The sequence below is a fragment of the Notothenia coriiceps genome, unplaced genomic scaffold, assembly GCF_000735185.1.
Source record: "Notothenia coriiceps isolate Sejong01 unplaced genomic scaffold, NC01 NC01_scaffold00004548, whole genome shotgun sequence".
Lineage (NCBI taxonomy): Eukaryota > Metazoa > Chordata > Actinopteri > Perciformes > Nototheniidae > Notothenia > Notothenia coriiceps.
Genome location: NW_011337249.1, coordinates 25,050 through 37,176, shown reverse-complemented (window position 1 = coordinate 37,176; position 12,127 = coordinate 25,050). Strand labels below are relative to the sequence as shown.

General features: G+C 42.2%; 2 protein-coding genes across 2 annotated transcripts; both read right to left on the bottom strand.

Annotated features, from left to right (window-relative positions):
• Positions 1 to 2,711: 2,711 nt before the first annotated feature.
• Positions 2,712 to 6,913, bottom strand: LOC104942459 (leucine-rich repeat, immunoglobulin-like domain and transmembrane domain-containing protein 2). Its single transcript, XM_010767682.1, has 4 exons — positions 6,596 to 6,913; positions 5,069 to 5,193; positions 4,043 to 4,833; positions 2,712 to 3,529 (listed from the first exon to the last, which is right to left on the bottom strand). The coding sequence occupies exons 1-4, from the start codon at positions 6,911 to 6,913 to the stop codon at positions 2,712 to 2,714; spliced, it is 2,052 nt and encodes a 683-aa protein (XP_010765984.1).
• Positions 5,800 to 10,662, bottom strand: lrit1a (leucine-rich repeat, immunoglobulin-like and transmembrane domains 1a). Its single transcript, XM_010767679.1, has 4 exons — positions 10,382 to 10,662; positions 9,440 to 9,900; positions 8,242 to 8,547; positions 5,800 to 7,984 (listed from the first exon to the last, which is right to left on the bottom strand). The coding sequence occupies exons 1-4, from the start codon at positions 10,501 to 10,503 to the stop codon at positions 6,918 to 6,920; spliced, it is 1,956 nt and encodes a 651-aa protein (XP_010765981.1). The 5' UTR covers positions 10,504 to 10,662; the 3' UTR covers positions 5,800 to 6,917.
• Between the last annotated feature and the right edge of the window lie 1,465 nt (positions 10,663 to 12,127).

Below are 12,127 nucleotides of genomic sequence, written 5' to 3'. Positions count from 1 at the left end.
TCATGCTCTGAGAAACAAAAACAGAGACAGCTTTGTTGTCATTATCTTAAGAACAACACCTCCTTAATGAGCCGGCTAAGGCTCTCCTGCCTCCTTCTGGAGATAGAGGAGAAGCTGTTTGAACACTTGAAAGATGAAGAGCGTGTGAGCAAAGATTTAGGATCAAAGTTCCCAAATCCCTGAATAAAATGATTATGACTTAAACTAAACTTATACGGTCTTTAGGGAGATTTGAGCATTCATTTACAGTAGGACAACGGGAATGTTTATATTTTGGGAGTCCATGAACAAGGCCTTACACAACAATATTACTTTTGCTGTTGCTGTTAGTAAAACCTCACCAGGTGTTCTTAAAATATGCAATATAGTATCCTCATAGCCCTTCTGCTCTTCTTAGTTCCAATATCAATGTGAGCACTACCAATTATGAAGTAACACTGAACTACTCACTGGGTATTCGTGTAGACATCATGAGAAAACACGCACACTATTTCAAAGTTACATAAAGCATGACATTTGGAGATAACCCTCTCTAATCCAAGGAACAACTTGTTCATCTTTCTACAATATTGTAATGTGTTGACGAAGAACCAAGACTCAATCTGTCCTGATTCAGTTTGGACGGACAAGATGTTGAATTTTCTGCAGCCCTCTGCTGGCACATCTCACATGATCACGATGACGCAGAGAGAACTCTGAGGATTAATTTTTGGACAAAATAAAAACAGCCTCTTTACTCAGTTAGATCTAATACATACACGTGTGTGCTGTGCTGCTTTTTCAGGTTAGTACAGTCCCAAAGATTATTGAGCAAGAAAACTGAATTAGTTTACTTCAAAATGTTCACACACATAAAGACAAAAAAGTGATCAGTGTTGCCAGCTGTTAATGCTTTGAAATGAAATGATGGAATATGAAGAGCAGGCCAAATGATCATGCGTTATGCCATGTAAGAGGCAGCCAGGATTACTGGGCTATTTGATAGAGGATTACAGAGTTAAAAGTTGCAAAGAGCATTGATGCTTTAGAATGAAAGAAAGCTTTGCGTAGGCTTCAACAACCCTGGCATGTGTTTTGAGCATCAGAGATTTTAAAAGGTAAATGAACACACATCTTTGCGCACTGCTGCCCATGAGAGCTGCGTCTATCATGTAGTGTACTGTTTACATAATGCATTGCTTGCATTTACGTTAGAAAATAAGATAAATAAAGATCTAACCCATCCATTATTTTCTGAGATGAAATAGCTGAAATGACCAAATTCTCATTGTCTTGTGTCATACAAGATGCATAAGGATTACAAAAAAGCATCATCTATGCACCCTTATGGTAGAAACAGGTCTGAACGAGAGAGGATGCAGATGTGTCTCTGCCCAAGTCGTTTTAAAACCTTGAGTCAATAGAAACGGGCTCCGGCAGAGACAAGCCGCTTGCATCAGAGCAGACAACAAATGGAGATGGGGGATGAGGCTCATACGCCCATGAAGTGACGGCAGGAGGGGATATTGGAGAGGATGCCAGAGTTTGGGTATTAATGTCAAATGAACAATGCCATTGGCCGAGGCATATCCAACGTGCCATCTGTCCGGGATGGTCTGCAGAGATCATGTGCGGCTGCTGTGTGTGGTATTTGCAGATGTGGGAGACGAGGAACTGTGACGTAAATGTACTGGGACGCAGAGAGGATTAAAGATATGTTAATGAAACTTTACAGTTACAGTTTGTCTCGAACCACAACTTCATCTAATGATTTTCCTGATTGTGTGCAGAGCTGCTTGTTATTGTGACGCTTCTACTCCATTAGAGAATCAACTCAAGTGGTTATCTCTTAAAGTTACTACTTTAATATGATGTCAATTCGATGTGTTTCTCCTTGTGTAACTGCAGCTGAAGGTCAGTAACGAATGTTGTACTTGAAACAATGTGGGAAATTCTCCACGTGATTGGACTGACTCAAATTGAATTGAAATAAATTTCATTCAGATGCGGTTGTAATGTATGTTATCTCATTACTATGCACCTGACTATGAACCCATATGGACAATTTCCTTTAAAATAAGAAGCTTTGAAGTTTTCATATTGTTTATTTACCCATATTACATCAACAATAGATTTAAAATCGAATCGATTTTTTGTTCCAGATCCAGTATCATGTAACAGTACAAAAATGGCAACTTAATTGACAATGTTGGACAAAAGTGAAACACCAAAATAAAATAAGTTTGACATCACATATAAATGGATGACACAGCATTAAAGCACTAATACAGAATTGCATAAGATGCACTGACTACTCAACATTGTATTTGGGAGAAGCAAATATGAGCATTCTTCCATCAAATCAAATTACATCTTCATATAAAGCAGCAGTTTTAAACGTGTCACAGTAAATGACAATGAAACGTATCAGATACCAAGACAAACAATGTACATATTTCGGACAGGAAATAATTTGAAAACAGTGGGGAAAGTCTTTGAATTACACTCACGACATAACGGCCATCATTCACATCTTTGCAACCTCTTCTCGGCCTAAAACAGAGGAAGAGATAATATTAAAACCAAGGAAGAAAACACAGTCATTCTTTCAAATATTGTACTTGTGTCAGAATCTATACTTTTATATTTTACTTTACAAAAAGATCTGATGCACAGTAAGACATTGGTCTATTGCAAGGTCAGTTATTAGTTTTTGCCTTGTTGGTAGTAGTTTAATAAAGTTCAGCTGTGACTCTGCAGTGTTCAGCTTTGCCTTTATGCTGCCTGTCTTCTGACCTCCTCCTCACCTTCTTGTCTTCACTGGATTCTTTATTAACCAAGCCCTCGTCACTGGCGGCCTGCAGGCTGTCGAAGGTGCCCTGCCTCTCTCGCTCCAGCCCAGACGAGCCGCCTCCCCTCCGCCTCTTCCAGGACTCCATGATGTCCTCCAGCCGGGTACACTTACCATCAGTAGTGCAGGCAAACATACCGATAGGCACAGCCAGCACCATGGCCAAAACTATCACCACTATATGAATCAGCTTCTCCCTCTGTTCCATCTCAGTAACGTCACTTCCTGTTACAAACACGATGCACTGCCCGGGACGTGGTGCCTGGTTCTTAAGGGTCACACAGATGTCATATTTGGTAGCACGCATCAGATCAGAGACAGAGTACGAGTGGATCCCAGGGCCGATGTAGATCATCTCCTTCTTATCAGTACCTGTACGGCCAAAGTGGATGGTGAACCAGGTTTCAGTTGGGTGGTCTAAAGCGGCGTGCCACTCGATAGTGATTCCCCGTACTGTCTGTTTGGCGATACGGATGTCAATGTAGACATTTTCATCACCGGCCGCAAGTGGAGCTGAGTTCCCAGGGAGGAGTGATGACTGGGAGCCGTCTTGAGAGTGGACGTCCAGGAAGATGGTGACAGAGGAGTTTCCAATAAAGTTGATAGCATTGCAGGTGTAGACACCACGATCAGTTTTATGGAGGGATGGGACCACGAGGAAGGATCTGATGGTTTCTTCATCCACTCTTTCCTGAGACTCTGGAGTAAAACAATGAAAATAAATGTTAATTTGCAGGACATGAATGCTTGAATAATACAACTCATTTTGTATATGTTCTTAAGAGATTATCCACATGTTATAAAGTTGAACTGTGTGTCAGCAACACAATCAGTGACATAGCAGGGACTCTAGTGGCAGCAGCTGGCTGGTTGCTATGTGTTAGTAATGAACTAGATACTTGCAGTCATGATCTGCAGTAAGCACTCCACTCCAAAGGTCTAATGACGCAGATATTCATTTAATTGCACAGCTGACATTAGGTAGGCTACAGCATACTATAATCTCCCTACACTCTTAATCACAACTGATGGTGTTGGGCAGATTGAGAATCAGTGGTGATTATATTGCGTTGGGCCAATATCCAGATTTAGCTCTACTCATCTTAAAGAGGGGTTATGAGGTCTGCGATTAAAATGTGTTTAAGTAACTAATTCAGCAGAAGAAATCGCTCTGGATGTGTGGATAATATATCGTGCACATCGCACTCTTACCATGAAATCCTCTGATTATCTTCAGACCATATGTCCACCAAACAGCTGGCTCTGGCCTGGCCTTGGCGAGGCAGCGCAGGGTGAGGTTGGTCCCCTGGGGCATGCTGATGTTGGAGGACGGTGAGGTGACGATGGGCTTCGCGCACGCCTTCAGCTCCACCTCATGGAAGAACTTTCCCTCCCTAAAGCCCGGCCCTGAGCAGGTCAAGTAGGAGTTCATCAATATAATCGGGGGGCTCAAGGACTTTATGAACTCCACAAAGCCCTTCAGGCGGCAGTCGCACATCCACAAGTTGTCGTGCAGAGCGAGTACAATGTTCGGCCCTAAAGCACTCGCATCCCGCTCCTCCGTGCTCTGTAGTTTTTGATAGAGAGGCCAGTTTTGAAAGACCTCCTTCGATATGACTGTAAGACGATTGAAAGACAAGTCTAAGTAAGTCAGACCTGGCAAATATTTTAACGCGTGCTCCGGCAGGACGTCCAGCTGGTTGTGCTTCAGGTCCAGGATCTTCAGGCCCGGCGTGTCCTCGAACGCTGTCCATGGTACTGAGCGGAGCTTGTTGCCCTGGAGACGGAGCTCGGTCAAGTTCCCCAAACCCTCCAGACCCTTTGAGTTTATCACTGTGATGTCATTGAAGTTCAACCACAGGTTCTCTAATGCAGGTGTGTTTGAGAATGCCCCTCTTGGTATTTCAGTGAAGTGACATTTTTCTATGCGGATCTTGGTCATATCATCTGGAAGGTTCTCTGGTATGGCACCAAACGCACTCTCCTCCATACATATGAGTGACCTGTGATTAAGGGGGAGAGTTTAAAGGAACAGATGGTAACTGTGTCGCCTAATGCTAATTATAAACCTGAAATATACTAACACCACAAACGACAGCTACTAGCTTCAATAAAGCCCCTATAGCTTACTTTTATACGCACTCTTTGAATAACCATATGTCTAATATGGTTATGCCGTCACCGACTGACACAGTTGGGATAAAACTAGCTGAGCCTTGGTGAAGCTACAAGACTTACCTTCCATGACGGTCTTCTACACAGCTGCAGCCGCGTAAACATTGAGCATAAGTTTCATGCGCCTTGATGTTAAGCACAGCTATAACTAGGAGGTAACAAATTATGTCCATAGTCCGAGAAAAATCCTTAAATTGAGGGTTACATTCGTGCTCAAGACATGTCGAGTGTGGCTGCCGAGTGAAGCCTGCTAAGCTTAATCCCTGACAGACCGTGAAACAAACAAGTGGCATCTAATTCCTGGGTGAGCAGGTCTGACACACTATATAAAGCACTTTTTGGCAAGTCAACCTTTATAAAGTGTGTGTAAGTAACCAGAATGTTCAATAAATTCGTTTTTGGTTTGAATCCCCTTGTACAATATAACTGATTCCGTTGATTGTCTTATGAATAAAGAGCTAAAAGTAGAAATGTCGTTAAAAAGTTGATTATATCAGTGTATTATTTAAGTTTTTTTAAATATAAGGAAATGATTCATTAAGATTAACAAAGTTATTACAACATACAAATCCCTAATAAGGGACGAAAACTGATCAAAAATGTGGAAAAATCTGAAATGATTCCTGGATATGTGTTTGATCAACTTATTAAAGAATATAAATGATCACCCTTTTCACTTCATTGCAGGTAAAAACACTTGAACTGCATTGATTTATAAAATAATGAAATAATGTATAATAGAAATGTATTAATATGTTGAGGTGAGAGATATAAAAACACACAGTACCACTAACTGGATATGTATATATAAAAGTTTATTCAACTATAATCAAATAATATCATTGGAATAAATAGATCTACATTTAATGGGGCAACCTCTAGGTGGCACAACACAGGAGATATTTCAGTATGTGTCTCACTGAAAGGAATTAGACTGTCTTTAAACATTTAGCATAATTTCCACCCTATTTACATTGTGTCATAGTTCAGTCCTTTCTGTACTTCTCTCCAGCTCCAGCTTCTCTCCATACGCCAGAGTGTTGAACCATGCCTATGTGTATATCTTCTCTGAGAACATATGACAGATGTATACAGAGGCACAGGCATAACTGTATATGTAAGTGTACATCATCTAGTACATTATATACAAATAATACACATACATATATGGTATAAACAATAGATTTTCTACCGGTGCGTTCCCTTTATGTCAGATCAAGTTGCAGAGGTTTCTTAGCTGAGCCATGTAAGTGAGATAAAATATAGTTTACAATGATATTGTCTTTTAACTTTTGACATGTTTTCTCTTACAGGCGAATTAATAAATAAAACATGAGCGTGTTTGCATGTTGTTTTACCATTAATGTTTGGATACTTTTGGACAGAGTTTAACTTTTGTATGCGAAATAGGATTTTTTTGTAGAGTTTGTAAATTGATTAATCTGTTAATATTCCTCTAAACTGATATTTCCATTATAGTGCAACGTGCAAAAGTCCTTTGATAGAAGTTGGTTCTCTGTGGCGGTGGAGTTGGTGGCATGATCCAGCGAGGAGGGACGGATGGGGGGGTATCCCAAGGTGTGGGCGTACGGGAGCGCGTTGGAGGGGGACTGACGTCAGGATGTTGCTGAGGGCGAGAGCAGGAGCAGTGATGTGGATATGGATGTTGATGGAGATGGGGGTGGTGATGGTGATGTGGATGAGGATGGGAATGAGAATGAGCATGGTGATGCGGATCGGTTTGCGGATGAGGATAAGGATCGGTTTGGGTGTCAGGTTGGGGATGGGGATGGGAATGGGGATCGTTTTGGGTATGGGGATGTGAATGGGAGTTAGGGGTCGGACTGGCACGTGGAAGCGGGTGAGTGCGAGGAAGATGGCGTGGCGCAGGTGCTGGAGCTGGAGCATGACGTCAGCAGAAGTACTCGTTAGGTTGTCCCTCTATCTTAGCCGTGGCCTCAGAGTCCAGGCTGGATCGGGCCGACAGAAGCCTGTTGGATTCCTCTGGGTTCACTCTGTTCAAATACTCGCCCTCAAGCCCTTTGGCCTTCGTACCAGGCGACAGTGTTTCAAAGGTCACATATGAATCTTGGATGTCCTTGGTTTTCTTTCCCCAGTACTTTTGAATGCGTCTCTTCAGAGCCCCGCAGCACACGATGACAGTGAGCGGGACTGCGATGATACAGGCCACCGTGATCACAATCACATTAATCAGCTTCTGGGTCGAAGTTGCACTGGCTGCTTCATCAGTGGAAAATATCACACACTGCTCCTTCTTGGGGATCAGCCCCCTCACACAAACACAAGCAATGTACTTGGTTCTGGGCACCAGGCCTTCGATGAATACACGGTTTTGCCCTGCCCCAACATTGATCTTCCTCATGTCCCTCTCTCCAAACACAGCATACAGCACACTAAACGCTGTTGTGTTCTTGGCCTTAGGGGCTCTCCAGTTCAAAGAAATGGTATTGTCTGTGTCCCCCACCACCTTTACTGAGCGGACCACCCTGTCGGGGTCCTGCTGCAGTGATGACGTGTTGGCCGCCAGGTTGCTTAGATTAGTCTTCTCCAGATCCAACAGTGCATCTGGGTTGGAGGAGGTGGCAGGCCCCAGGGTGGCTCTGTCTGCCAGGCTGTAACTGCCTCGTCCCGGATCAGGACCAAGACCAGGTGGAAGGCCTGGATCCAGGGCGGGCAGGGTTGAAGGGGTCGAGGTTGGAACCACATATCTGGCCACCAGTTTCTCCTGGTAGGCAGCTTTACCAACAGGCTTGGGTTTCTTGACTTTGGCTTTCTTGTCATTGCTGGTTTGGTTCCCCTCTGTTTTTGACGAGTTAGAGACAACAAGAGAAATGACAGCTTCAGCATTTCCCGCATAGTTAGTGGCCTTGCAGATGTATTTCCCCGAATCCCGATAGGACACAGCAGGGACACTGAGGATGGACCAAGTGATTCCCTCTTTTGAGGTCTCCTGCTGGACTGCGATGACAGAGAGGGGAAAATAGTATTGTTACACAATGGTTACAAATGGATAACGTATGATAAAGCACTCAAATATGACGTTTCTTTTATATGAAAGAGCCCCTTTCATTGATGCGGAAAATGAAGCAATGGTCACAGGCAGTGTTGCATAACTCACTGTTTTTGCCACAGCTGTCAGTCAGACGTACAACATTACTATCTCCACTGGTTGCTTTCTGTGAGAGACCCTGACAGTCAAAGACCTGCTGACTCACCTGTTCCATTAAGTTGCCTCCCATCTGCCTTGCGCCATGTCAGGTCTGGGATGGGGACTCCAATGGTCCCACAACGCAGCAGCACATTGTTCCCAACAGCGCTCCGGACTCGTGCCACAGCTGTGTGTATACGTGGGAGCTGGCAGCGCCGAAGCTCTGCGTCACTGAACAAAACCCCGGATACACTCTCTGGAGCTGAACACCGGAGCCTTGTGTCAATGAACGCCACCGAGAGAGTGGGAGACTTCTGGAACTGGATCAGGTCGTAGAGCCGACAGTCACACACCCAGGGGTTGTCGTGGAGACCTGAGGGTGAGGGTAAAAGTGAGGCTACAAGGAAGACGAGCGTCCAGCTGTGAGCAAAGTGATAGAGCAGCCTGCAGATGGCCGGTGTGGATGTTTGCATGCTAATCCTATAAGACGATTAACATTTAATTCATAAACTACAACGGCAATGATGATGATGATGATGATGATGATGATGATGATGATGATGATGATGATGATGATGATGATGATGATGATCTTGTGATCAAGGACAGGTTAGCCGTCCTTTCAACCTTCGCTCCTTACTTTTCTGCACATGAGAATAGGTGAAACACAGAAAATGAGCGATGAACTTTGTATTTCACACACACACACACACACACACACACACACACACACACACACACACACACACACACACACACACACACACACACACACACACACACACACACACACACACTAGCAATTACAACTTCTCTTAACACATATTTAAAAGTATTACTAATTTGTTTTTATTATAATGCTATTTATTATTTTCATTTAAACAAGCTTCCATTTATGGTTGACCACAGGGTCATAATTATTTACAAAGACATTAATAATCTGCTTGCAATTGCAAAATAGAATAATGTGTATGTATACGACTTAAAAATAGTTTTTTTTAATAAAGAGTTACTTTGGTCTTTAATGCAGAATGTGTTACATGGTTTCCAAAGCACCTCTTCAAATATTAATGGGGAATTTTTTTTGATTAACTACTACCGACCATCCCCAGCCATACATCAAACGATGTGTTGCTTAGCAACTGCTTTTTTCAGCTTCCATTCAAGATTGATGAATTAATTAACACTCTTCCATTACGCACAGTGTTAAAAGCTATACCTTTCGTATTTTTAATTGAGACATGCATCCTGACTGAAGTCCTTACCAAGTATCATCTTGGAGCTATCTGGCCCTTGAACAGGTTTTGCTATGAGCCAGGTGGACAGCACCTCTGCCGACAGGGTCAGCAGGCTGTTGCTGGACAGATCCAGGTAGGTGAGGTTCTTGATGAAAGTGGTGGCCTCCGCTGGCAGCATGGTGAGCTGGTTGTTGTGCAAATCGAGAAGTCTGAGACTGGGCATGTCCATCAGAGAGTCCCAGGGAAAGGCGGTGAGGGCATTCCCGTCCAGACGAAGCTCCTCCAAGTTGAGCAGTCCCCGGAAACTGTCCGGGCTCAAGGCGGAGAGCGTGTTGAAAGACATCCACAGGAATTCCAGACTGGAGAGGTAGATGAAGGCTTCGCTCGGTATCCGCTGGATGGACGTCTTCTCAATGCGCAGTTTGGACGTGTCAACAGGAAACCCGACAGGCACAAGAGATATCTCGGGATCATTGCAGATCACACTCCTTAAAGAGACACAGACATTTGTTAATCTGTGTGCACTTCCAGATAACCCTTCAAAAAGTTTACATTTAATGACATGTGAACATTACAAAGTAAATGAAAATAAAAGTTTGGAGACTTTAATTGAAGTCTAACATTAAATAATGTTAAAAATATAGGGGATATAACAGTGTTAGGTTCACTAGCAAATACATGTGTGGCTAATCAATCTGGAAACAAATGTTTCCAAAGCCATCCGAACTTTCAATAAAACGCATAGATAGGAAGGTTGAAATTGCCTTTCAGAGATAATCCTGCATTAAATAAAATTGGACCGACATGCACTCCCTGAATTATCTTTGGAACACGTGTTCAGCTCTTTGCAAGCATCTGTCCTCATATGAGTATACCTGTGCATTTAAAAGATGCGTCTGTGGGCAAAAAACAGAACAATTGCTTTTGTGTGTTTTTGATTTAAAATCATTTGCATTTGGACATCCTTACCTGGCCTTTGATCCATCACTCAGGTTGTGGTAAAAACAGCTGCACTGCGACGGGCAGGAGCTCACTGGGGAGAAAAGCTCACCTGTGCCTAAGTAAAGCCCCAGGAGCAGGACGAGGAACATTTTGGCCCTCTTTTACGCATACGCAGTTTAACTACATGCGCCCAGTTTGCGCCCACTGAAGTTAAAACAGACTGGACTTTTTTTCTCTCATTTACAGGAATATCATCCGCATCGCTTTGTCCCACCGCTTCGCTGTCCCATAGTGATCCGACTGCTATGAGTCCCGAGATAAAAAGGATAGACAAGGATTAGCGAAAGGACTGGCGTTCTTTTCATTTGGATGCGTATTCCATCCCTGAATCCGATAGGCTGCGCAGAGACGTCCCTATTTATTATCACAGAAACAGAAACACTTCCGAAATGGTCATAATCCACTGTGATGTTTGGATTTTTTATTTCCCTCCAATGTAGTTTGTTCATTTGAGCCCTGCCGTGACTGTTAATCTGTAAATGGGCAGCGCTGTGTTTTACCACAAGGTGGCCCCTATAGAACACAGCATGTGGCTCCTACCTTGGAGCTTTTGCACTCAACAGCTGCTCACTCAACATTGTCTAAATATATCCATCCTTTTTTCTTATTCAGAGAACTTCCCATATTTTAATAACATGACAACTAACACCGCTTCCGTCAGAAGGCAGATATAGATACTTTGATTTATCTTAACAGTGATTTTACAGTAATATTTTCCATGCAAAGTAGGACCCTGCTACTGGTGCCTGAATTGATGAGATATTAGAAAAAGTTTCACCACACAGTGTCCCTCATCACAGAAGAACATATTGCACCTTCGACCCATTTTTGTACCCGCACATAAATGACTCCCAGATTAAAAGTAGTAAAATGAAGTCTACTTGATTTAAGTGTTTTATTAACTCTTTTTTTAAGAGGTGATAATTGTTTTGTATTAAGAATGAACTTAGTAACGTATGGTATTACATTCCTGGCATTAAAGATCAACCAAACCACAACTAAATGTACTTGACTGTATTGAGAAACCATTAAGATGCCCTTACATTTAGGTACAACTGTTTTCTTACTAATACAAATGTATAATACTACATAAAATAGTTTATTCCAGCTTTATTTTTTCATGTTTTACACTTATTTTCTTTGAAATATTCTTGTTTTACATTCGTGTTATTTGAGGTGTTCTTGAAAATCATTCCAATCCCATTAAAATATATTTGAAATGTATTATTCATACATTGGTACTTTCAAGGTTCAAGGTTCTTTATTGTCAAACTAACATAGCTACAGAGTAATTATGTCGTTGAAAATCTTAGGTCACAGGCTTCTCCAACAATGCAACACAGTAATATCATAATGATGGTATCTTATATATTATAAGTGTTATAAGTATTTTATTAGTTATAGTTAATTTTTTACCTGGGCATTCAGTAACAGGAAACAATGAAAGGATTTTTTTCTAAATGAACGTAATGTGTCAGAAGAAAGAAAAAGACAAAAATAGAAAGGAATATGTTAAATCCGATTGAAGGAAAGAAACTCACAGGCTTTTAAGATTTTCCCCTTTAGTAACGGATCTTATAGTCCTACGAGTACGAGAGAATAATACCTCCAACTGTAAAAGCTTTTATTTTGCAATGTTGCTAAATACGGCATAAGTTATTTGGCATAAGATCTGTGTTCCCCTGGTATTTCTTCACACTGGGAATCCAGTGT

Coding starts and splice junctions, on each gene's coding strand:
- LOC104942459 (XM_010767682.1), bottom strand. CDS start 6,913: ATGCTCCAGCTCCAGCACCTGCGCCACGCCATCTTCCTCGCACTCACC. Junction 5,194..6,595: donor TCCCCCTCCAACGCGCTCCC/GTACGCCCACAC, acceptor CCTCAATTTAAG/GATTTTTCTCGGACTATGGA. Junction 4,834..5,068: donor GTAGAAGACCGTCATGGAAG/GTAAGTCTTGTA, acceptor CCTTAATCACAG/GTCACTCATATGTATGGAGG.
- lrit1a (XM_010767679.1), bottom strand. CDS start 10,503: ATGTTCCTCGTCCTGCTCCTGGGGCTTTACTTAGGCACAGGTGAGCTT. Junction 9,901..10,381: donor AGTGATGGATCAAAGGCCAG/GTAAGGATGTCC, acceptor TGTCTCTTTAAG/GAGTGTGATCTGCAATGATC. Junction 8,548..9,439: donor TAGCTCCAAGATGATACTTG/GTAAGGACTTCA, acceptor CCTCACCCTCAG/GTCTCCACGACAACCCCTGG.